The sequence below is a fragment of the Pseudorca crassidens genome, chromosome 11, assembly GCF_039906515.1.
Source record: "Pseudorca crassidens isolate mPseCra1 chromosome 11, mPseCra1.hap1, whole genome shotgun sequence".
Taxonomy (NCBI): domain Eukaryota; kingdom Metazoa; phylum Chordata; class Mammalia; order Artiodactyla; family Delphinidae; genus Pseudorca; species Pseudorca crassidens.
The window spans coordinates 90,336,316-90,362,233 of NC_090306.1; the positions used below are offsets into that span (position 1 = coordinate 90,336,316).

The window sequence follows — 25,918 nt, forward strand, 5'->3', positions numbered from 1 at the left end:
TGCATTCAGTGAACCCTCAGTAAATGACAAGTGTTACGCTAGGTACAGTGGCAGGTACCTAGAAGAAATGACCTCTACCTGAGAGAGGTGTATAGCTCTGTGTGGGATAGAGACTTGCAGGTAATTACAGTTCAGGGAAATATGCGCTTTTCTAAAAGCTGTTGCAAAATGGTGTAGGAGTTCAGTAGGAATGTGTGTTTTATTTATTTATTTATTTTAAATTTTATTTATTTATTTTTATGGCTGCGTCAGGTCTTAGTTGTGGCACGCAGGATCTTCGTTGAGGCATGCAGGATCTTTTGTTGCGGTGCACGGGCTTCTCTTTAGTTGTGGCGGGTGGGCTCTGTAGTTTGTGGCTCACGGGCTCTAGTTGAGGCACGCAAGCCCAGTAGCTGTGGCGTGTGGGCTGAGCTGCCCCGCGGCCTGTGGCATCTTAGTTCCCCGACCAGGGATTGAACCTGCGTCCCCTGCACTGGAAGGTGGATTCTTTACCATTGGATCACCAGAGAGGTCCCTGTGTGTTTTAACATACACCTATTTTAGGGCATTGACGTACAGGGTAAAGCAAGGTGGCCACCTACTCTATTGTTAGCTTTTCCTAGGAAGGCTCCTATTTCAGCAGTTTTGGTCTGGCCAACTTTAAATGGGACATCTAAGCTGAAGCTGGCAGGCAATCAAATGCATGTCTCCATGGGCCAGTCTGTTCTGTTCCATGCCATGAAACTTCAGCTGTTAAGGAAAGAGCAATTTTGCCATCTCATCCCCAAAATCTAGACCAAGTCTAAAAGTCTGTGTAGAAGAGTAGCTAGGTAAATTATGGTATCTCCTTAGGACGAAATTTTATGAACATATCAAAAGCTATAAGGAGGAAGCATTTAAAAAATCTAGGGGAGACACTTAAGACAGAGTATTAAATGAAATAATATTGTACAGACTCAGTATTAAAACAATTATATTAAAACAATGCATTCATTGAACATATGTCAAATACGTCAAAAGATTAATAACAGGATTATGAGCAATTTTTATTCTCTGTTTTTCTGCATTTTCTAAGATTTCTACAATAAGCATCTTTCTTTTATAATCAGGAGAAATAGTGCTTATTTTAAAATTGATCCATTTCATTCCTGTAGCTTGGCCGGTAGAGTGAGGCACGTTGTCCACCAGGCCTTCTGGGACGTCTTGGAATCAGAACTGAACGCTGAGCCCCCTGAGTATGAACACGCCATCAAGCTGTTTGAAGAAATCAGAGAGGCAAGTTGATGTTGTCTGTATTAATTAGTAATTTTCCCCCCAAAGGCTGTTTTCGTGTCCTGCAGAGAGTATTGGAGACTCTTCTGAAACCCTGAGCCAGTTCAGTCACCGAAAGGGTTTTTTCCTGCACCTCCTGGAATGGGGTGCAGGCTGGGAAAACAGGGCAGCGGCAGGAACTCAAGCCAATGCTTAGCATGTAGGGCAGTGGCTGTGGTGCTTCAGAGCACGGAGCCTGAGTTAGATAGACCTGCTTTAGTGACAGGCTCTCTCTTCTTAAGTCTGTCTCCGGAGTAGTTGTGAGAATTAAATCAGATGACAGTCATAGCTAACTTTTACAAGACACTTGCTCTGTGCCAAGCACTAGATTATTCATTTATCCTTACTATAATGCTGTGAGGTAGTTATGCCTGTTATTATCTTATATAAAGAAACCAAGTTCCCTGACTCACCCAAGGTCATGCAGCTTTGAGGGGTGGAAGGGATTTGAACTGAGGCACTCCGGCTCAGAGCTTGTTCTCCTAACCATGTGCTGTGTCTGTAAGTACAGTGTCTGCTGTATAGTGAATACACAATATAGGTTGCTCATATAATATGTAATATTTCACATGTAAATATATTATACTAATAGAGCCCATGGGGATGTTTCTATTCGCCCTTCTTTAAAGGGTTCTTTTGGAGCCATGATCTGCAACTTGTCTGTGCACGGTTTCTCTGTAAACTTTTTGAAGTTCTTTCAATAGTATTGCTTCCTTGCCAGTTGTTTTCATTCCTATAGTGTTAGTAACTTCCCATGGGAGGGGAGGGGAGGCTTTCATTCAGAAGACAGAGCTTTCTTTTTAGAGTCAGGATCCTGGAGTGCTCCTCTGATCCACCACTTGATGCAAACTTCTGTGGCATCCAGGGCATTAAAATATGGACAGGGAGCTTGGTCATCTAGACATTGAAATTAGAAATGACAACCTTTATTCATGTAAGGATGCTGTTAATTTTTCTTTCCTTTCCCTGTATAGGTTCTCCTCTCTTTTCTGACTCCTGGTGGCAACCGGCTTCGCAACCAGATCTGTGAAGTTTTGGACACAGACCTCATTAGGCAGCAGGCTGAGCACAGTGCTGTCGACATCCAAGGCCTAGCCAACTACGTCATCAGTACGATGGGAAAGCTGTGCGCTCCTGTGCGAGATGATGATATCAGAGAGTTAAAGGCTACCTGCAACATCGTGGATGTGCTGAGGTTAGCGGTTCTGCTGCTTGCCTTTTCTTAGAATACCTTTGAGTTCATTCAGAAGGGAAGTGTGGGAATTGAGGAACACAGAATAAGGGTTCCTCCTCTCCCAAAGGAACCCTTGACCCTAGGAAGAAACCACCTAAGCAAGGGACAAGTCAATCATTTATTGTGTGCATGGAGTTTTCACACTGAGTGACCCAACAAGGTTGTTAGCTGGCAGTGCTGGGCCCTAGAGGTGCAGTGATGAAAGACGCAGATGCAATCTCTGATTACAGTCTAATGGGGAGGCAGCTCTTGAACAAGGAATTTCAGTTGTGATAAGTGCTATGAAAAGGGAAGTAGAGGGGATTAATGGAGCCTCCAGCAGGCGGACCTAACCTAGTTAAGGATCCAGGAAGGCTTCTTCATTAGTTAGGGTATTGCTAGCTGCTATGACATGTAAACGCTGAGTTCTCAGTGATTTAACCAATAAACGTTTGTTTCTCACTCATGTCAGAGTCCGAGTCAGGGATTCTTGGTCAGGCAGCCTTCCATGTGTCATTCAGGGACCCAGCCTCCTTCTCTCCTTGGCTCCACCCTTGCCCAGCTCCTTGGAGTCCTTTACATTTAGCTGGTGAATGGGAAAGAGATCATGAGGAAGGCATATCCAGTGTTTAACCACCTAGGCCCAGAAGCAATGCATTACATTGACTATACCTAGTCCCATGGTACCACCTACATTGAAGGTGGCCTGGGAAACGTGGCTGCTGTCTGGGAACACATTTCCCAGCCACAAATCCACACTGCAGGAAGGCAACATGGACCTTTGGTGGTCGTCTAGCTATCTGTGCTGCAGCTTCCCTCAGGAAGTGATGTGTACAGTAAGATCGTAAGACTCTAATCTGGCTGTGTAGACAGTAATTTCTTTGTGATCCCAGAGGAGAGAGGAGTCTGCAGTACTTTTTGCCATTGAGGGGAATTCTTCTCCTTTTTTTGAGAATACAGCCACATTGAGAACTAAGTTTCACCTAATAGTATAGGAAAGGGAAGGGGAAAGGAAGCTGGTTTGCATATAATGGGTTACTTACTTTATGACTCTGGGAAAGTTGACAACCTCTCAAAGTCACACTTTCCCCATCTGTAAAATAGGCTGTAAGTATCCTTAGAGTTGCACTCAGCTCTGGCAGATTGAGATTCTCCAGTTGTAGAATCCTTGCTTTGAAGGATTTTCTGTGGTGTTCATCTTCCTCGTGTATCGAGCACCTACTGGTTGTCACTCTCCCCTGCATTTTGTGTTCACTATCTCATTGACTCTCACAACATCCCTCCAAGGTTGATCTTGTCCCTTTCTTTCACAGATGAAGAAACTAAGGTTCGGAGAGATTGAGTAACTTGTTCCTGGCCACAGAGCTGGTCAGTTGTAAAGCTGCAATTGAATACAGGGCTGCCTAACTCTAAAATGCAGTGTTTTTCCCCCTGTGCTTTACTGCCCTGTCCTTTCTTTCCTTTTCTTTTTCTTCTTTCCTTAGGAACAGAAACAATGTACACTATGTTCAGACTCCATAAAATTTCAAATGAAGATTCCTTCTTGAATTTTTTTTGTCTCATTGTTAAGAGTCATTGTTTATGCTTCTTAGTGTCTATCAGTTTATGGCTGAATATAGTGGATCAGCTGGAGGTGTATTTGCTAAAGCAAATACTCTTGAGATCTCTGGAAGAATACATTTGGAATGCATGTATAATGCCTTTTGTGAAAAGTGACCTTGTCAAAGTGATTGGAATTTTAAAACCGTTTCGTGGATGTTTATATTTTCCAGCCTGTAAAATTAGTAATAGTTAATGAATTTTAGATTGATTTCTTAATCACCTCTCTAACTATTTTAACTCTAAAATTTTTAGACAAATATTTCATGTCCTGGATCTCATGAAAATGGACATGGTCAATTTTACAATTAGGAGTCTGAGACCACATCTCCAACGCCAGTTGGTAGATTATGAGAGAACCAAGTTCCAAGAAATTTTAGAAGAAACTCCGAGTAAGTACACTATAAGTGTGTATATATATTGAAATTGGGTGAAAATATGATATTTTTATTTTTGATATCTTAAATAGTATCACTAAAGACTTTGGGCATTTCTGTTCAACATTTTTTTAACTTCTAAAATTGACATCATAAACTTATAGCTATTGACTCTGACCCAGGAACTGTGCTAAGCACTAGTCACTTTTTTTTTTTTAATTTATTTATATTTGGCTGCATTGGGTCTTCGTTGTGGTGCACGGGCTTCTCACTGCAGTGGCTTCTCTTGTTGTGGAGCATGGGCTCTAGGTGCACGGGCTTCAGTACTTGTGGCATGCAGGCTCAGTAGTTGTGGTGCACGGGCTTTATTGTTCTGCGGCATGTGGGATCTTCCCGGACCAGGGCTCGAACCCATGTCCCCTGCACTGGCAGGCAGATTCTTAACCACTGTTGCACCAGGGAAGCCCTTCATACATTTACAAAACAAACAAACAAACATTTATTAAGCACCTCCCGTGTCCCAGACACACCTTGGGTGCTATGGATAGAGCAAAACAGAATAAAGCTGCTGCCCCCAAGGAGCTGACCTTCTAGTGGGCGTGACAAACAAAAAACATGTATTGTCGGATGTGTTATTAAGTGCTATGAAGAAAAATAGGATAAAGGGACAGATAGTAACGGGACAGCAGTGAGGGTAGGGGGTGATTTTTAGATGCGGTGGACTGGGAAGGCCTCTCTAATAAGTAACTATTTGAATGAGGAAGGAATGAGGAATTAAAGGAATGAGGAAGGGTCATAGGAAGATGTGAGAGAATAACATTCCAGGTAGAGAGAATTGCACATACAAAGGCCCTGCAGCAGGAACTTGCTTGTGAAATTGGACAAACACAAGGCAGACTGTGTGGCTGGAGTGGAGTAGGCAGGAGAGAGTGGTAGCAGATGAGGCCAAGAGGTAGGCAAAGGCAGGTCACAAGGAGCCTTGTTAGGAAATGAGAGTAATTTAGGTTTCATTCCAAGTGTGATGGGAAGTCACTGGAGCGTTTGAGCAGGGAAGCAACATCTGATTTTGATTTTTTAGGTATACGCTGGCTCCTGGGTAGAGAACAGATTGTACAGGAGCAAGAAGGGAAACAGGTACCAATTAGGTGGTATCGCAGATGGTGGACTGGTCCAGGTTGTAGTGGTGGAAGTAATGAGAAGAGGTCAGGTTCTGGTTGTATTTTGAAAATGGAGTAACAAGTTTTGCTGAAAGTTGGATGAGAGAAAAAAGAGAGTTGAGGGTGACTCTAAGCAACTGGGTAAAGAGTGATGCCTGTTAGAGAGATGGGAGAGGCCAGGGAAAGGTGGGAGATGGTATGGAGTCAGCATTCAGTTTTAGTTGTGTGAACTTTGAGATCTTGTTTGACATCAACATGAAGATGCCAGGAGGCATTTAGATATGAGACTAGAGTTCAGAGGAATGATGGGCACTGGGGATATACATCTGGGCATCATCAATATCTTTATAGTGGATAAAGCCATGGAACTGGATAGTAGCTAACATGTATAGAATGCTTACCACATTCTAAACACCTTATCTGTTTTAACTGATTTAATCTTTACCAAACTTGGGGAAATTACTCCCCATTTTATGGATGTGGAAACTGAGGCATAGAGAGGTTAAATCACTTCCCTCCACAACACAACCTGTGAATTACAGAGCTGGGACTCACCCCAAGCAGTTTGACTCCACACTCTTATCCACTCCATGCTCTTATCCACAGTATTACACTGGATGAGGTTACCTAGGGAGTGAGTGTAGATACTGAATGGGCCTGACCTGGGACCTCTAGAGCATCTAGAGCTTGAGAAGAGGAAAAGGATCCAGCAACAGAGACTGTGAAAGGGTAGCCAGAGAGGTGAAGACAGCCAGGAGAGGGTGGTGTCCTGTAAGACAAGCGAAGAACGTGTTTGAAGAAGGAAAGCACGATCAGCTGCGACAAGTGCTGCTAAATGGTCAAGAAAGATGAAGGCCAAGGCTTGACCATTGGATTTGACCGTGTGAGGATCCTTGGTAACTGTGATGGGAGCAGTTTCAGTGGACTAGTGGGCATTAAAACTGGACTGGAAGAGACGTCAAGAAAGAATGGGAGTAAAGGAAGTGTTACCTCATTGAATCCCCACAATTACTCAGTGAGAGAGGTACTGTTATTCCCTTTGTTTCACAGGTGAGGAAGCTGAGATGCCAGATGTTGGACAGCTGGCAAGAGGCTGGTTAGCTGGTTCCCTCATTGGCAAACCCTTGACAGCAGCCTCTGGGCTTTGGTTAACCACAGTCTAAGGCTGGGTTAGGTGATGCACCCACCCCACCCTACCCCTCGTGGACTGAGCTTTTCTGTCAAGGTGGTCAATATGATAGCCTCATGTAAACAAAGCCAAACAGATGCCACTTTACAAGGGGCTCCAGCAGGCTGGAGCCTGTCCAGGGAAGAGGGCATGGGCCACGGAGGGTGACAGGAGGAACAATCAGTGAAGCTGGGCCCATTCTGCTTGATAACAGGGAGACTCAGGTGGGCCATGAGCACTGCCTTCCCTGTCGATAGTGATTCAGGGCTTTGGTTAAGCTCTGTAGGGCAGACTAGGACCCATGGGAGGGAAGCAGCAGACAGCCAATTTTGGCCTTCCTAGGAGCTGGAGCTGCTGTTTTAACTTTGGAATGGGCCTCTCTATTACTGATAGTAACGCATGCTAGCTAACATTTTGTTTGAGCACTTATTGTGTGCCAAGTCCTTACTATGTACCAAACACCATACGTTTATTAGCTTATTCAAGCTACACAAGTCACCCTATGAGGCTGGTGCTGTTATCACCTACTGTTTATAAAAGAAGAAACTGAGGTTAAGGTATTTACCCTAGGTGACTGCTAGTAAGTGGTAAAGCCTGGATAACCCAGCTATGTCTGCCCCAAAGCGTGTGCATTCAACCACTATGCAAAACTGACTCTCTCCAGACAATATATCAACTATCTTGGGGGGATTTGCAGAGAGAGCTCTAGCGTCAAGTGACAGATATGACTAGATGACTTCTAAGGATCCTTCTACAACAAAAATTCTATGACTTCAGAGCTATATTGTTTTGGCTTCAAAGGCAGAGAGGGATTATGGGACATAGAACCCTACATAGAACCTGGATCTGAAACCTGAACTATGATAACCACATTCTTAGCAGCATTTTCCTGAGATTCATTTGTTGGTTCCATTTGTGTCCCTGTATATGTGTATGTACACATGTGTGCAAATGTCTTCATGTCGTGAGTCAAGATAGCCTGTAATCTTGAACAAATTCCTTACTGTAGGGTTGAACTACAGTTTCATTCATCTCAAATGATTTGTTTCTCTCCTTAAAACCCAGGCTTGGTGACTTATATTTCATTTGCACCTTTCACATTGACTTGGATATTTCCAGAGATTTAAGAATAGAATAAATCCAGCTGTACAAGTAGGTCATTGTTGCCCAGATCTAAATATGTTCCCAGAGAAATCAAGAGTCCAGGAAGCAGAGTGTATGTCAACTATTAATTATATCCTCAAGTCACTCTGCCAAAAGTCGGCCACTGTGCCCTAGTATCAAAATAAGAGTCTTACAGTATTGCACAGAAGGACAAAAGTGTTGGATTTTTGTGTGTACATGATTTTTATAAAATAATTATTCAGAAAATTAATACAGAGAAGTACTCTGGGTTTCTTAATTGACTCCCCCCAAAATTGTATTTTGCTAACAGAGAGATTTTATATAATTGCCCTATTAAAATATACCCAAGAAAGCCTTAGGCAGTGATTGGGTGGATGTATTAAATGTCAACAAAGTAACCACATTAGATCCAACAACTAAATTATCTGTAGAAAGAATGGCACATTACCCCTGGGGGGCTGGGCCACAAGTAATTTTTCAGATACTCAGAAAGAAAAGGTTTTATTTATTTAGCTAATCTCTTATATCTGATAAAATGTTCTCAGGAACTTCATTTCATGTGGTTCAGAAATCCTTATGGGACATAAATGTTTTTCAGAAATATATAAAACTGCATTATGATTGTCTTTGCCTGGCACCCAAGGCATTCAGGAAATATTTATGAAACATTTTAGAGATGAGCAAGCTGATGCTTAGCAACGACCTGCCCAGAGACAGAGCCACACAACTGAGAAGTAGCGGAGCTGGGACTGGAAGCCAGGTCTCTCATGGCCAAGTCAGGAGTAAACCAAGCTGCTGCTTTGGCTCCTTTCTTTGGATTTTTAAATTTGGTGTTATATCAGCTGGGGTATATCGCAGGCAACAGAAACTAACTGGCTGATTTAGCAGAAAAGGAAGTGAATGGAAGGAGTGGGGCAGTTTACAGAAAAGCGAAAATACCTGAGTCTGCGCAAGGCCAGAAACTGGGAGGGCATCAGGAATCTGGGGAGGAAGAAACAAGGGAAAGTTCCGAGCTCCGTCCTCAGATGGTTAATGTGCACTTCAACATGGGCCATCCTTGAACGCTGTGGTCATCATTCAGAGTCCTAGGAAGGAGTCTGATGGGCATATGACTCAGCGAGGCCAACCCCTGGTCAGGGAGATTGCCTAGTCATGGAACCTCTAATTGATGTTCACAAAAAGAAAGCATGGAGTGAGGGAAAATGATTTCTCAAAATCAGTACCAAAAAAAGGGAAGGTGAGGTGTTGCTAGGCATAAAAGAGTGGATGTCATGGATAAGAGAACTACATTCTTCTAACTGAAAATTGGGGTATTTGCTCTGAATATTTTCCAGAATATTGAAAATAGAGGCCATCTAAAGCTTTGGACAACATCAGGGACTCCCATCCATGTATTCTGCACCATTCTCCTAGTTTATTGAATGGTGCCTGTTCAGAATTGTACAGACCAAGAGCTAGCCTGGCCATCCCCCAAGTCCAGGATGTAGAGTCATTGCCATTTTAAGGGTCACTCAGATTTCATGCTTAGGTACCATATTAGAAGTCGGGTAGAGATGGGAATTGTATTCCTTGATGAATCAATACAGGGATACCCTTGATGCATTCATCTCAGAAAGCTCAAATACTAAACTCATTCATACCAAACTGGCAGAGTTCACAGAGCATTCCCTGGACTGAATTCTCTGAAGCACTAAATAGCACAATCAATGGCTTTTACGTAATGTAAATATTTACATGTGTGTTTTGTGTTGATAAAGCTTTATGTGACCTTATCACATAGGTTGTTTGCTAGGTTTTTGCCTTAGACTCAGTGACTTAGTTGGCCAACCCATAACCCATATCTTTTTAAAAAAACTTTATTGAAGCATTCAATACATAGAATAAAAACACGCAAACTCTAAGTGTATAGTTCTGTGAGTTTTGACTAAAGAATATGCCCATGTAACCACCACTAGAAACAAGAAATAAAGCATTTCTGTCACTCCAAAAAGAATCCTCAGGCCCCTTGCAACCAACCTCCCCCCATCGAGGTAAAACTGATATAATTTTTATCGATGTAGATTAGTTTTGCTTCTTTTAGAATGTCATATTAAATGGAATCATACTGTGTGTTCACTTTTCTGTCTAGCTTCTGTCACTCAACATAAGGTTTTTGCTATTCATCCATGTTGTTGTGAGTATCCATAGTTTATATTATTGAAAGTTATCCTATTATATTGTAATCCTATATGATTACATACCTCATTTATCCATTTACCTGTTGATGGACATCTGTGTTGTTTCTGGTTTTAGGCTACTATGAATAAAGCTTCTGTGAACATTTGTGTACCAGTCTTTGTGTGGGCATGTGTTTTCATTTTCTTGGATAAACACCTAGGAGTGGAATGGCTGAGTCATATGGTAAATATATGGTTAATTTTAGAAAAAACGGCCAATTATTTTCCAATGTAGTTGTGCCATTTTATACTCACCATCAGTGTATGAGAGTTCCAACTGCTTTACATTTTCACCAACACTAGGTATTATCAGTCTTTTAAATTTTACCCTATATATATTTATAGAGAATGTGAAAGTATCTCATGTGGTTTTAATATACATTTCCCTGATGACTAATGGTGTTTAGCACCTTTTTATATGCTAAATGGCCATTTATTTATCTTCTTACGTGAAGTGTCTGTTCAAATCTTTTGCCCATTTTTAAATTGGGTTGTCTTATTATTGATTTGAAGAGCTCTTTATATATTGTGGAAGCAAGTCCCTTGTCATATTTTTGTGTTGTGAAACTTTCTTCCCATCTGTGGCTTGCATTTTTCATTCTCTTAACCCTATCCTTTGAAAAGAAGAAGTTTTTTATTTTGATGAAGTGCAAATAATAAAATTTTCTTCTATGGTTTGTGTATTTAGTGAATTGTTTACAAAATCTGTATATCCTAAGGTCATGAAAATTTTTTTTGTATGTTCTAGAAGTTTCAGACTTTTAGGCTTATGAATCATTTCAAGGCAGTATATTTCAAGGTTCAAAATTTTCCATTCATATATCCAATTCTAGAACTATTTGTTGAAAAAGACTATCTTTTCTCCTTTGAATTGCTTTGGCATTTTTGTTGAAAATCAATTGACCATACATTTGTGATTCTATTTCTGAACTCTTTATTCTTTTTTTAAATTGAGATATAATTTACATACCATAAAATTAAATTTTAAATGTGTATAATTCAGTGTTTTTTAGTATTTTCACAAGGTTATGCAACCATCACCAGTATTTAATTCCATAAGATTTTCATGCTTCCAGAATAAACCCCAAACTCATTAGCAGTATCTCCTCATTCCTCCCTTCCCTTAGCCCTTGACAACCACAGTTCTACTTTCTGTCTCTATGGATTTGACGGTTCAGGACATTTCATATAAATGGAATCATATAATATGTAGCTTTTTGTGTCTGGTTTCTTACACTTAGTATTGTGTTTTAAAGATTTACCCATGTTGTAGCACATATCAGTACTTCATTCCTTTTTATTAGACTCTCTAGTCTTTTCCATTGATCTATATTTCTACTCTTAGCTGATACAACACTATCCTGGTTACTGAGGCTAAGTCTTGAAATCAGATAGTGTTAGCTTCTAACTTAATTCTTTTTCAAAATTGTTTTGCCTATTTTAGGTCCTTTGAATTTCCATATGCATTTTTTAATTAGTTTATCTCGTTCTGCAAAAAAGCCAGCTGGGATGGTGATTGGAATTATGTTGAACTGACATCTTAATAATGTTGAGTCTACTGATATGTGAACTCAATATCTCTACTTAAATCTTTAATTTATTTCAGCAATATTGTTTTAGTTTTGGTGTACTGGTCTTGTAATTTTTTTAATTTATTTAATTAATTTATTTTTGGCTGCATTGGATCTTCTTTGCTGCGCGCGGGGTTTCTATAGTTGCAGTGAGTGGGGGCTACTCTTCGTTGTGGTGCACAGGCTTCTGATTGCAGTGGCTTCTCTTGTTGCGTGCAGAGCACGGGCTCTAGGTGCACGGACTTCAGTAGTTGTGGCATGTGGGCTCAGTAGTTGTGGCATGTGGGCTCAGTAGTTGTGGCTCGCGGGCTCTAGAGCCCAGGCTCAGTAGTTGTGGCACATGGGCTTAGTTGCTCCACGGCATGTGGGATCTTCCCAGACCGGGGATCGAACCTGTGTCCCCTGCATTGGCAGGCAGATTCTTAACCACTGCGCCACCAGGGAAGCTCCTATTTTGTTAAATTTAATCTCATTTTATGTTCTTCTGGTGTTATAAATGCTATTTTATAAAACTTTTTGTTTTCTAGCATATAGAAATATAATTGATTTTTGAGGATCGACTTTGCATCCTGAGACCTTACTAAATTAACTTATTAATTCTAATAGCTTTTAGGAGTATTCCTTAGGTTTTTCTATAGTATATACAATCATGTTGCCTTTTATTTCTTTGGATTATCTTATTGCACTGACTGGGACCTCCAATCAGATGTTGAATAGAAGTCATGAGACAGGGCATCCTTGCTTTTCTAGCAGAAGAATGTTTATTGTTTGAGCATTAAATATGATGTTAGCCGCAGCTTCTCATAGATGTCATTTTTTGGGGTTAAGGAAGTTTTCTTCTATTTCTAGATTGTTGAGAATTTTTTTTTTTTTTTTTTTTTTTTTTCCTGCGGTACGTGGGCCTCTCACTGTTGTGGCCTCTCCCATTGCGGAGCACAGGCTCCGGACGCGCAGGCTCAGCGGCCATGGCTCATGGGCCCAGCCGCTCCGTGGCATGTGGGATCTTCCCGGACCGGGGCATGAACCCATGTCCCCTGCATCGGCAGGTGGACTCTCAACCACTGTGCCACCAGGGAAGCCCTGTTGAGAATTTTTATCTAAATAGGTCACATATTAAATTTGTTCCCATGCTTTTTCTGCATTTACTCAATTGGTCATATTTTTCTTCTCCTTGATTGTGTTAATGTGGCGAATTAGAGTGACTGATTTTTTTTCTAGTGTTAAACCAAGCTTGCAATCCTGAGATGTTTATCCAATCACTTGGCCCCGGTGTATTATCTTTATCTTATTGCCTTTCTAATGCTTCCTTAAGGATTTTTACATCTGTATTTATGAAAGATGTCCCCCTGTAATTTTCTTTTCTTATAATGCCATTGCTTGGTTTTGGTGTCAGAGCAAAGCTGCCCTCATAAGATAAATTAGGAAGTGTTCCCTCCTCTGCTTTCTGAAAGAGTTAAAACACCCTGTGTCTTCTAGTTTGATTTGCATGCACAGTGTGTATTAGTAAACATTTTACTGCATGACAGTTGAGGGAAAGATATCTTCAGGCATATAGGACCAAATCAATTTGTCAGTCTAAAGGAGACTATTTGAGTCGGTACTTAAGCCCATGGTTACCTCCAGAGATGGTGAATTAAATAGGAAACCTACCGGGTCTCTCATGCCAGGTATAGAGAGCAGAGGTTTTTTGAGAACCTACCAAGTGACAAGTACCACTGGAAAAACATTTGATTAGTTTCCAACGCAAAGGGGTCTGCCAAGACAAGGCCAGATATCTCACACACCTATCAGGTTGTGCTGTGAGCTAAGTCAAGGGAAAACTATATAAAAAATAAACGTCATAGGCTTGGACTCTCAAGGAGTCTCATTTTCATATCACTAGTAATATTAAAGGCACATGAACTATTTAATAACTTTTTTTTAGTAAATAGAGAAGCTCTTTTTCAGGTCAGCTATTTAAGAGAAATGACAGCCAGATCAAAAATACAAAGGCAGATGTGCCTCAAGAAGGCAGTGATAGGGCTTCCCTGGTGGCGCAGTGGTTAAGAATCCGCCTGCCAGTGCAGGGGACACGGGTTCTTGCCCCGGTCTGGGAGGATCCCACATGCCGCGGAGTGGCTGGGCCCGTGAGCCGTGGCCACCGAGCCTGCGCGTCCGGAGCCTGTGCTCCGCAACGGGAGAGGCCACAACAGTGATAGGCCCGCGTACCGCAAAAAAAAAAAAAAAAAAAAAGAAAGGCTTCCCACAGGAAGAGGCTGGACCACTGAGGACTGGCAGGATATGGACTGAGAGAACCAGAGAGAGTTTTGGCAGGGTTAGTCCAAGACTTCCTGGCAGGAAACAGGAACATATATTGGTGGGGAAGTGCTCTTGGGCCTCCACTGCCCCTGAGAAATTCTTAGGTAAATGCACCTGTAAAACCATTGCCTATTGTTCTGTTTCTCTCTCCTGGTAGATAAGGAGGTTTTTGAGTATAGGGACTGTGTTTACTCATCTGTGAATTCTCTGCACTTGGTATAGTATCTGGTGTATAGTAGGTGCTCAGTTGTCATTGAAGAAATGAATGGAGAGGCTCTTTTCCATATGAAAAACCAAGGGGTACCAGTGCCTCATAGGGTTGACCTCGATTTTGGAGCCACATAGAACAGTCAGTGTACTAGCTTGTGGGAGTGAAATCTCAGCGGATCCCTTAGAGAAAAGCCCATGTTTCCCCCTAAACTCATGCTCTTTCTGCTTTACCAGTTGTACTCAATTCTGGCTACATATTAGGATCACCTAGGGTGTTTAAACACAGATGCCTGAGCCCCATCTCAGACTGATCAAATCAAAATCTCCAAGAGCCAGTGCCCAAGATCACATTTCTTTCTTTTTAAAGTTCCCCAGGTGATTCTACAATCAGCCAGGATTGAGAACCTCTGCTACACTGTTGCTTTTGTTTGAGATAAAGAAATGGGCTTTTAAATCTGTCAGCTGTAAATGATTAAGCTTGCAGCATAAATGCTTATTACCGCCATATTGTAATTATATCCATGATGGTTTCCACTGTTTCTGTCTGTTGGGTACCTTTTAAATAAAAGACTGCAAGTCTTTTATATCTTTATAAACAGAACTGGGAAAACCAAGAACAACATTTGCCAACTGAGGAGAAACAAAGTTGTGAAATTCTGGAGGTGGTGTTGCTTAAGTGTGGCAAACTGAGCTGCTCATAAATTACCCCTGTTTCCAGGGTGACTATTTATTTTGTTCTCTGGGTCTTTTTAAAAAATCTGCACCTGTGTTCAGTCTGCATTTTTAAGCAATCTCCACCTTATAAATTCTACCAAATACATAATTTTATAAGAAATGTGGTATAAAAAGCAGTTTATTTCTAGGAGGAGACCTTAGAACTGGGTCTGAAGTAAAATAAAGTGTGCACGCCAGCATGCTGGGAAAGGCATAGCTCTATTCAGACACTCCGAGGAGGGGTCTGGAACCCAAAAATGTTTAATTAATCATCAATGCCTTTAATCTAAATACCTTCTCTGCACAAGACTCAAGGTCATGTGTGAGCTGGCCTGTCTATCCATCTGATGCCGTCTGCTGCCACTCTCTCTCCCTCCTAGTTCTTTATAGACCAGCAGTACAGATTTGCTTGTAGCATCCAAATTACCATATTTTCTCACTATTCCGGGTCTTTGTGTGGGCTATTCTCCTATCCTGGCGTGACAGCTCTTTCCTCTGTCTGCCTTGTATCCTGAAGTGTCACTTATGGAGTTACTCTTACAGCCTGTCCTGGACAGCCTCTCCTTCCTCCACTCCTGCTGTGTCTTCTAGTATTCACTGTATTCTGCTGTAATTGTGAGCTTACAGGTCTGTCTGCCCATCTGGACTCTAAGCTCAGCTCCTTGAGGGCCATGGCTGTTTTGTCATTCATGCCCAGCACCTAACCTGACATCTGTCATGTAGAATGCACAAAGGAAGGAATCCATCAGCTGTAGGACAAATATGTGGCCTTTGTACTTGCAGGTGCTCTTGATCAAACTACAGAATGGATAAAAGAATCTGTACATGAAGAATTACTTTCTCTTTCTGAGACTGCTTTAACTCCCGGGGCCAAAAACAGCTCCAAGCCAAGCCTGAGCCCTACATTGGTGCTAAATAATAGTTATTTGAAATTGTTACAGTGGGATTATCAGAAAAAAGAATTACCAGAGGTGAGTGATTTTTTTTTTTCCTTCACTCAAGTTTTCCAGTATTCTAATTCTTAAGTTCAAACTGTGAATCAGCTGGTCTGTGTTGCATGTGATTTAATGACTTTACTGAAATCAGATAAAAATGGGAGTTTGATGTAACATTGCTTATTTTACAAGTTCATGGTATTGAGCTTCCCTTACTATTTTTACATTTTAAATAAACATGCTAGACACTCATGACAGATGGAGCACGTCTTCAGGAACTGACAGAAAAGCTGAATCAACTGAAAATGATTGCCTGCCTGTCCCTAATCACCAACAACATGGTGGGTGCTATGACAGATGGCCTACCTGAGCTTGCAATCAGGGTAAAAAAGATTTCAGCTGTTCTACTTGAAGGCATGAACAAAGAGTAAGTTCCAAGCATTTTTATCTGCTTTGCCTTGTATTCAGGGTCTGCATGTGTTTCAGAGAATGTAAATAACCTTGACATCTGGATGTGATATTCAGGACTGTGCTTTTGAGAAGCTTAGCTCACACCGTCTTCTTTTAGAATTTCTTTTAATATCACTGAAGGCTTAGATGTCCCATCATAGGAAAGGAGAGGTCTTTTCCATAACAAGTGCCAGGGTGAGTATAGTGTTTCCGCTTAGGATGGGTATGTGCAAAGGCTCTTCTTTGACAGTGTTGTGGAAAAAAACAACAAAATGCAGAAATCCACCATGCTCAGTGTTTAGAACGCCCTATCAAAGAGGCTTTCCGATTCAGTTGTTCCAACTCCATAGGTTTTCTGCCATGAAATGTTTACCAGCTTCACTGACCTAGCCTCTGTGAAATCTTCACAGTGGTGACATCTCTGTCCTTCAGAGATGCTCTGCAAGTCCAGTGTAAGTTTTGTTTTTGCCAAATTCATTTCCCAGTATCAAACCTTCATTGAATACTAGAATCCCATTTCAATTTTGCGTTTAGATCATCCTATTGGGAATCCTGTCCAAGCTAGAAAATTCCTAGTCTTAGCCAATGGCCAGATGATTCCATGGGTCTCATATGGGTCAGCTCCTCTTGCTGGTTCCCCTTTCAGGTGTTTTCAGGGACTTTATTCCTCTCTTTGAAGGGAGATACACCCAACCTCCCATCCTCCTGCCCATTACTTAGAGAGCACATGAATGACTTGATAAAATCCTAGAATATTAAAAGCCCAAAGAAGCCCAAGTGGTTATAGCATCCAAAGTTCTCATTTTGACCTGAAGCTCAGAGAGAGAATATGATTTGCCTTGGGTTGCACACCAAGAAAAGGACAAGCCAAGGCCTGAACCCTGGCCTATGTCAAGGCCCTGCCCTTTCTACTGATCCTGGTGCTAACTTGCCAGGCTCTTTTATTTCACGTTCCAGGACCCAAGACCTGTAATAAAAAGAAACCTGCTCTGGCTCTGGTTTTGCAATAGATCTTATTTTAGCATTTTCCCACACTGGGTAACCATTATTTTCCAGGAATTCTAATTTATTAAGCCTTTAGTGAACCCCCAGTACTGCTTAAGTATTAATATAAAGCACACAGCAAAATGGTTACTAAGAGGACAGGCTTTGGGGTCAGGCAAACCAGGGTTTAAATCCTAGCTATGCTACTGACTTGTTATGTACCATTGAATAAGATCCTGAATCACTCTGAGTCTCACCTCCTCATTTGTAAAAAGGGAATAATTGTACCTACCTTAGGGTTAATGGAAACTTAAGATGACTGTGTGAAGCACTTAGGGCAGGTGTCTGGCACATGGTAAGTGCTTGATAAACGTTAGCTTTTAATAACTACTTAGTTGTTAAGTCATCTTCTTTATAGTTGTTTTGCCTATCTGATTATATTATTGTTTTGTCTAATTCCCCCCACCCCATCCCCCCATCTCTTAACCTTTAATTCCCATTTTGCACAAAGTTGTCTTAAAGACCCTTTCTGACTAGTGAGCAGCAATTTTCCATCATCATTCCCCAATAGTGCGGATCCAACAAATGCTGTTTCTAATTACACCTTTTTCCTTACCTGTTAAATAACCCACCACTAACTACTTTTTACAGTTTTCTGGACTGTATATATTTGGGATTACTGATCAGTTACTTGAAAGTAACAATGCGAAGGAGTTTCTTACCTTCCATCATGATAGGTCAAGAGTTTTAGGTAACTTGTCTTCATGGTATTGGCTTCTGAATATCTTCATTTCTTGTGTTTGATTGGTGTTAGAGATTTACTGCTCAGGCGTGGATAAAGGAATTGATCGTACCTCATTTTCCAAGCACATTAAAAAAAAAAATCTATGAATGAATCCACTCAGACCAGAGGGTTTATTTTAAGAAGTAAATAGGTTACTTTTTAAAGAACCTACTCTTTCCCTTTCTGATACCCCTGCCTGAAGATGGGGTTGCAGACTTATTTTCAGGGACCACATTTTTCTGTCTGTGCTTTCCTATTTAAACATTACGCACAGAATTGAGTGGTTTTAAGCATTTACAAATCTGCTACAAATAAAGGATGGTTGGGAGGAGTTACTATTTTCTAAGCTCATTCTAATAGAGGTAATTATTGTCTGTATAGGGAAAAATTGGTAGACATTTGAAATAAGTTGGTATACTTTTAAAACAACAACAACAACAAAAATCCTGCTAAATAAAAACTATCCCTGATGGGATTTTTGTTTCATGTTTTGTAGGACCTTTAACTTGAAGGAAGTCCTAAATTCTATCGGTGTTCAGACTTGTGTCGAGGTAAACAAGACCCTGATGGAGAGAGGTTTACCTGCTCTAGATGCTGAGGTTCAAGCTAATCTTGTAGGTCAATTCTCAAGCATCGAAGAGGAGGACAATCCTATCTGGTCCTTGATTGGTGAGTCTTCATGTTTTTATTGGTTTCTGCTTCAATTCCAATTTGCTTAACCATGCTGGTTTTGGCTAATGTTAACTGTCAGTCAAATTTTAGTCTTAAACAGATTACCTGCTTCTTTTGGTGAGTGAATAAATATTGAAAATATGAATAAAGCATTAATATTTTCAAAGGTTTGGGACTCATTGCTGCTTCTGTGTGTATATGTAGCAGAGTGGGAGGATGTTTCAGAGCCTTCTACCTTACTACCCAGCCGATAGGTTTCTGTGAAGAAAATAACATCATGCTGCCAGTAATGTTAAATTCCTAGATCAATAGAGCAATCCAAACCAGCTGGCAGTATGTTCACAGAAAGTAGACACGGGCTCTGCTGGAAGCAAACCTGTGTGAGCTGAGGCCCCTATGTTGGTCAGGCTTAGAGAGACAAAGAGTTAAAAAGACCCTGCAACTGAGAGGCATAGTGGGTAGACTTTTTTTTGTACTTGATTGCTAAGAAAATAAATATCTTAAGGTCAAGTTGTATTGGTGAGTTGGGGAGAATGTATCAGTTAGGACTTTTTCTATTACTTGTGACAGAGAACCTAAGCTTCTAAAGTGGCTTAAGCAAAAAGGGAATGTATTTGCTCATATAACAGAAAACAGCAGGGTGGGATTGGCTGCTGGTACAGCTTAATCAGAGCTTAAACTATGTCCTGGGTGCTGGTTTCCCCACTTTGGTCCCTCAGCACTGCCTTCCTCTGGGCTGGCTGTCTCCATGGAGAGTCTCTTCCCAACACAGCAAGATGACTTCAGCTCCAGCCTACATCTTTCTGTGTTTAAGTCAAGCCAAAAAAAAAAAAGGAGTCAGTTTCCCTCCCCTCTTAGCTCAGACGGTGACCCCAGAATTGAGTCTCATTGACTCCAGACGGTGGTCATGTCCCATTGTTGACTCATTCATGGTGGCCAGAGGGGAAGAAACTTAAACTTGAGACGTGTTCAATTCCTGGTGAGTCAGCTTTACCTGTAACACCTGGTCTGAAACTAGGGAAGAGATTGTTTTCCCGCAAACAAGATCAGGGTGCTGTGGCCTTAAGAAGGGAAGAGGGTGATGTGGGACACAAAGCGAGTGTCTACTGCAGAGGGTGAGGAATGGACCAGACAGAGGAAAGAGTGTGGCATTCGAATATACTAACATTCCAGGACTAATCTGCAAGTTTTCAAAGTGCAGCACTGACTTCCCTAAGAATACAAGTACTTGCTATTATTTAGTTGAGGCTCTTAAATAGTTTCTCTCATTCTTATCCCTGGGGACACGGGATGCTGGAGATCTAGGCCACCCAGGCCACTTAATAGCTCTAGGCTTCAACCCCACCCCCAAGAAAAGAGCCGTCTGGTGTGTAGCATGTGGGCTGCTGAGGGGTGACGGGTGAAAACAGTAACACACACGGCATAACCGCAGCTGCCTGTGCCTGAGCCCTTCCCTGCATAACCTTCACTGCTGACATGCATCTCATGGCCCATAGTCTCCAGCTGAACGCCAACAACAGGGAGACGGTGTTCCCTGGAGAAAGAGGGGCAGGCCGTCTGCAGTCTGCCACGTACCAAGAGACCCCCCACTAGTGCACAGGCCTCACGAGGACGGGGTGCATATTTGCTCACTGCTATTTCCCCATACCATGCTGGGCCCAGAGACGACCTTTAATAAATATCTGTGGAATGGGTGAATGCATGGAGACTTAGAGCAGTTAAGTAACTCTCACCTGAGGTCGCATAACTAGCAGGGTGCAGAGTATGGCTTCTTCCTGAGCCTCTGACTCATATTCTTTTTTGTTTTGTTTGTTTTTAAACAGAAGAAATTTATTTTCTTACAGTTCTAGAGGCTGGAAGTCTGGGGTCAAGGTGCCAGCGTGGTTGGGCTCTGGTGAGAGCTCTCTTCTTGGCTGGCAGACGGTTGCTTTCTTGTGTCCTCACATAGCAGAGAAAGAGAAAGAGAAAGAGGAAGAGGAAGAGGAAGAAGTGTAAGAGAGAAAAAGAGAGAGAGAGGGTGGGGTGGGGCGGGGAGAGTGACTCATATTCTTAACTGCTCTAATGGGCACTACAGTCAAAGCTGGAGCCCTGCTGCTCATTGGCAGCATGGCCAGAGCATTGGGTGTCCTCCATGCCCTTGCTTTAGATCAGGGAAGTACTTGCAATGTCAAGGGAGAGGGAAGCTGGGGTCCAGGAGATGCCCCACCCCGAGGTGGCCTCTTAAAATCCAGTCAAGCAACTTTTTTCCACCCAGCTCTCCCCAGTCCAAGTTTCCTGTTCTTTTGCAAACTGGAAGTATTTTGTAACCTCATTCAAAGTATTGTTGCCTAGCAACGTGAATGACTCACTTGAGCGTCCCTCCCTGGGCTCTGGAAGCCAAGGGCACGTCTTTGGCAGGGGCTCCATTTGGCTGCTCCTAAATGGACAGACGCTTCTGTCACCTTAGTCTTGGCCTAAAAACTGTGACTCATCCACAGAGGAGATAGAACCACTTGTCAGCATAATAACAGTTTTGAAAAAGTTTCATTCTTTAAACAGCCTTGTGAAAAGTGTTTGGACCGTATCTGTGATGAAAATAGACCCAGCTTCTGAGAGTCGACCAGCCAGCCTAACGGGGAATTTAGCAGACAGTTTCCTCTTAATTCTCTGCCTGCAGAGGAGCTGGAATACATTAAGCACTTAGAGGGATCCCTGGGACAGAAGAAGGGCTCCAATTTACCCCTGCCTTTCCTCCCCTGTAGTTCATGGTACCCACAGTCTGCCTTCTTTTGTTCTTAGTTGATGTGCTATTTGTCTACAATGGAATTACAACTCCCACTGTGTTCTTAGCCATTAAAAAAGGTAATTAGAGAGGGAGTTTTCCTTCAAACTATTTTTTTTCCAAATATATACCAAAACCATGTAAAAATGATTTATGGATTACCTGCTGTGTAAATTATTTGCATGCTAATAGCCACCTACATTTTTAAAAAGTAATTTTCAATTATACAAGTGATACATCCATGAATAATTTCCTCTTGTTGACAAATTATGGATAAGGCCCAAGTCATCTTTGACTGCCTTCTCCAGCCCCCATTCCTCTCTGGCTCCCATTGCTTTCAGTTTGGGGTTTATCTTTATAGACCTTTTTCATTCCAATCTCACTTTAATTCAAGCGGCATTTATGACGTGCCTGCCACATGCCAGACCAGGGATATTATAAGACAAAAAAATAGCCCTGACCCTTAGAAAGCCCACCGTCTAAGAAGGGAGAGATAAATTCTCAAGTAACAGTAATATGGGATGATAGTGTAACAGTTGCTAGGAAAAGCCACAGAAAGGAGGTGACTTTAGCATCAGCATTGAAGTATGCTCTCGACTTGTGCAGACATGAGGTGAGGTGGAAAGGCATTCTAGTAAGAGGAAACAATTTGGGCTAAGATACGGACATGGGACACTGGGGACTTTGAGTTCTAGGTCAGATCTGGCTGAAATGTGTGATTTTTGGGAGAAGTGTTTAGAGATAAGTTTCAGCAGTATAGTTATCTGTATTCGATGGAGTGTATTTTCCTTAGTAAACTTCCTTATTTGTGAGATTTCTGTTTCCAAAGCCAGAGAACATCCTTGGAGCAGCATGGGCTGGGGCATTTCAGGCTTGTCCAGTACCATTTGTCCAATACCACTGCAGCTTCACTTATTTATGCATTTGCGTGCTTTTGTGAAGTCGTCTCAAATGCAGATACGCTGAGGCACTGAAGCAGGAAGAATGGAGAAGGTGGCAGTGCCAGTGGGGTGGCCCTTCCTTAGTGACTCCAGATTGTTGCCCACATGGGGGGTGATCATATAATTTATTTTCCACCCCAGGACACTTTTGAGAGTGCTCTTTTTAATTATGCCAGGACAGCAGGTGTCAACTTTAACTGTCCTGTGAAAACTCGGATGTGTGCTCACCCTTGCCATGTGGCAGTTTGGGCCCCTAAGTTTGCCAGATCTGTAGATTTTTCAAGAAGAACCAAAACTTTGATTTTCTATGTGAAATCCCCTCGTTTTAAATGACTTCTATTTTTAAAAAACACTACGTGGACCAAACTGGCAGTGCCAGTTTACAAACTCAGCTTTAGGATACATAATTAAAATTATGGACGTTGAGTTTTTGTAAAAGATTCCCCACCCCACCCTGAAAATGCTATGCATGTTTTGTTAGCTAGCTATTACTGCATAACAAATCACCCCAAAACTCCATCTGTCATTGCTTACGAGTCTGTGGGGCAACTGGGTAGTTCTTTTGATCTTGCTGGACGCACGCGTGCATTTGTGGTCAGCTGTGGCTTGGGTGGGTAGCTCTGCTGATCTTGCCTGGGCTCTCTCAGGTGCTTGGGAGTTGGTTGGCTACAGGTTGGTCTAGGATGGCCTAAGATGGAACAACTGGGCTTCCCTCAACATGGTCCCTCATCAGGCCCAGGCTTGTTTACATGGTGGTGGTAGGCAGAGAGAGTGGGTTCAAACAATGCCTCTTGAGCACAGAACTCACATACCAGCACTTCTGCCACATTGTGCATTGGCCAAAGCAAGTCGTAAGGCCATCCCTGCTCCAAGGCATGGGGAAACAGACTCCAGTCTTTGATGGGAAGAGCTGCAAGGCTGCTTTGGAAAGGGCACGAATATAGGGAGAGGTCAAGAACTGAGAATGTTGCCGCAATCCACATACCACAATTACTGTTCTCATTTTTCAAAATCACGTGCTTTAATAATGGGACAGATAAAGATGCCTTCTTTTTCCCCAGAAAAACGAATCCAGCTATACATGAAAAGCCTACTTTGTCTGCCAAACCCTCCAAAATGCATGCCTGCCGTGCCAGGAGGCCTCACTGTCGTTCAGCAGGAGCTAGAGGTGCTAGGCTCGCAATATGCAAGCATTGTGAATCTCAACAAACAAGTGTATGGACCATTTTATGCAAATATACTTCGAAAGCTGCTCTTTAGTGAGGAAGCCACGGGGAAGGCGGAAGCTTCATCATCTACTAACTAAAGAGGAACTAACATTGGATAAGAGATTGGAAGCCCAGCACTTAGGTACCCAGTCTGTTTCCATCAATGGCATTTCAGATGCGGCACGTTCTCAGTCCTGTCTGTGGCACAGCGTTAGCCCGAATCTGTATAATTCAGTAATATTAGCATTGCAAAGACATGCACGTTGTAATGACCCTGTTTGTGCACTATCTACAAGTCCAAAAGAGATGTTTTTAATGAACAGCAAGCAATTTGTAATTAATTATATTACCTATATAATACTTGTAAATGTTTTCTTAAGCATATATATCTGGCTTATTCATTCAACCTGTAAGGAGTTGTATTTCACATCAAATCTAATGATTTTTTTAACTTTGGTACAGCTTCTTAAAGGGTTGAAAGTTGTGAACATAACCAAGGGGATTGATGTTCTGAATAAAAGATATGAAGTAAGGGATAATCGTATTTTAAATGTACAATTAAATTTTATTAATGTGTAATAGAAGCTTACGTAGTATAAGTCCTCAAATTCTACAAATATACCAAATCACACTTTGTGATACCAATTGTCAGTATTTGTTTAGCATTTCAATGTATTAAATACATTTTAAAGCTACATACAAATTTTAGATAAAACCTCCCTTGTTCATTTAGTGAAAATAGAAACAAACCCCTTCTAAAATTTTATTCTAGAGGGTGGATTCTTCTCACTTATCCTGCTCTCTGAGGGAAACAGTTTTTGCACACATCTCTTCGTGAATGTCCCTGCATTTCTCAGGCCACTGATAAGGTTTATGTAAGATTTTAATATTTTTACATAAGGCAGGAGTGGTTTGAATTGTTTTACTTGTAAGAAGAAAAATTGATAAAACAAGATCCCCATTCTCAGTGAAATTCATGTCTGAAAAAGAAACAGTTGAACTCTGGAATTTTTAACCATATAATGTGCTAGCAAACGCCTTCTGCGCTGTTTAAATTCTTACCTGCTGTGACCAAGATGCTCTTCTAAGTATCATCATCATTTGCCACTCTTATGCATTTAATTAAACTTTGCCAAGCTGGCACTGGTTGTCAGGATTCTAGAGAAATCTGCATACTGTCCTGGAATTACATACTTCTTCCGAAATGTTAAGTGAAGCACTACCTTTTGGACGGACTCAGCCTGGAAAGTGCTTTATTTGCATGAAGTGCATTTTGATTGTTTGGTTTTCTGAGGACTCATTGAACCTTAGTAACTTGATGGGGAAGAGTGGGTAGGAAGTAAAAAATAATGCTCCTTTCTTCCTCTCTTCCTCACCACGACCTTCACCATTATGGTGCTACCTAATTATTTGATAAAGTTCTAGGAAATGATTGTGTGAGTAAATTATCTCCGGTCTTTACATTTTGGAGGGATCTGCCAGAATTCGAGGAAATTTTGAAAGTCAGTTTTTTTTCCTCATGTGACCAATACATAAATCAGCCATTCTGTCCATTTGAGCAGCTGTGTATAAATGGAATTTTACTGAAGAGCACATCATTGGTCTCACCCATTATTTCCCTCTTCCTGTATTTCCATTCTGCCTGTTTCCTATGCTTAGAAACCAAAAGGTGCTGTAGATTTTTGTTTTCATTTTTTCTTACGTTGAAGTAGTTTTCAACTGTGTTCACTTTGGGGCCTGGACAGCAGGGAGGGTGTGACATAGAAATGTAATGTGTAGCGTAACTTTTTGTTGCTTTCTGAGGTGAACTGTATATTTAACCAGAAGACCAGGTGATACACTTTTTTATTATCAGATTGGAATCCATCTGGTATTCTTATATACTTGATTATACTGAGTTGCCAGCAGGAAAACAATGTGCAAACATTTTTTAAAAATGCATTTAAAATGAAGGGCATTCTGCCTTTTTTTTTTTTTTTTTTTAAGTGACAAAGTAAATCTCAATGTCTGAAGTCTGGATTTAGGCAACTACATTTATTAGGATTTTAAAATCCTATCCCTTAGCGTGTTGTTTACTTGGTTTTTACTGAAATGTTTACTTCTACTTTTGAGAATTTTCTTAACATGGTCTTGTTTTGTAATGTCAATTTTATTAAATACCATACACACATTTTCATTCTTCTTCTGCTAAAACATGTATTGTGTGTGCTAGTCAAATTTTAAAGCATTAAAAATTATTTCAAGA

General features: G+C 41.4%; 1 protein-coding gene and 1 long non-coding RNA gene across 5 annotated transcripts in view; one reads left to right on the forward strand and one right to left on the reverse strand.

Annotated features, from left to right (window-relative positions):
* The window catches only part of TCP11L2 (t-complex 11 like 2), a 41,654-nt gene extending 15,736 nt beyond the window's left edge, over positions 1 to 25,918 (forward strand). For all 4 annotated transcript variants that reach the window (XM_067697829.1, XM_067697830.1, XM_067697831.1 and 1 more), the window contains 7 exons: positions 1,134 to 1,254; positions 2,265 to 2,485; positions 4,358 to 4,494; positions 15,722 to 15,909; positions 16,119 to 16,300; positions 18,588 to 18,760; positions 23,527 to 25,918. In XM_067697829.1, the coding sequence (XP_067553930.1) occupies positions 1,134 to 1,254; positions 2,265 to 2,485; positions 4,358 to 4,494; positions 15,722 to 15,909; positions 16,119 to 16,300; positions 18,588 to 18,760; positions 23,527 to 23,771 (1,267 nt within the window). In that variant the 3' untranslated portion in view covers positions 23,772 to 25,918. The remainder of the gene's footprint in view (positions 1 to 1,133; positions 1,255 to 2,264; positions 2,486 to 4,357; positions 4,495 to 15,721; positions 15,910 to 16,118; positions 16,301 to 18,587; positions 18,761 to 23,526) is intronic.
* LOC137202368 (uncharacterized) lies at positions 936 to 20,716 on the reverse strand. The gene is made up of 3 exons (XR_010932562.1): positions 20,606 to 20,716; positions 18,030 to 18,161; positions 936 to 1,233 (listed from the first exon to the last, which is right to left on the reverse strand). It is a non-coding gene; the product is annotated as an uncharacterized lncRNA (long non-coding RNA).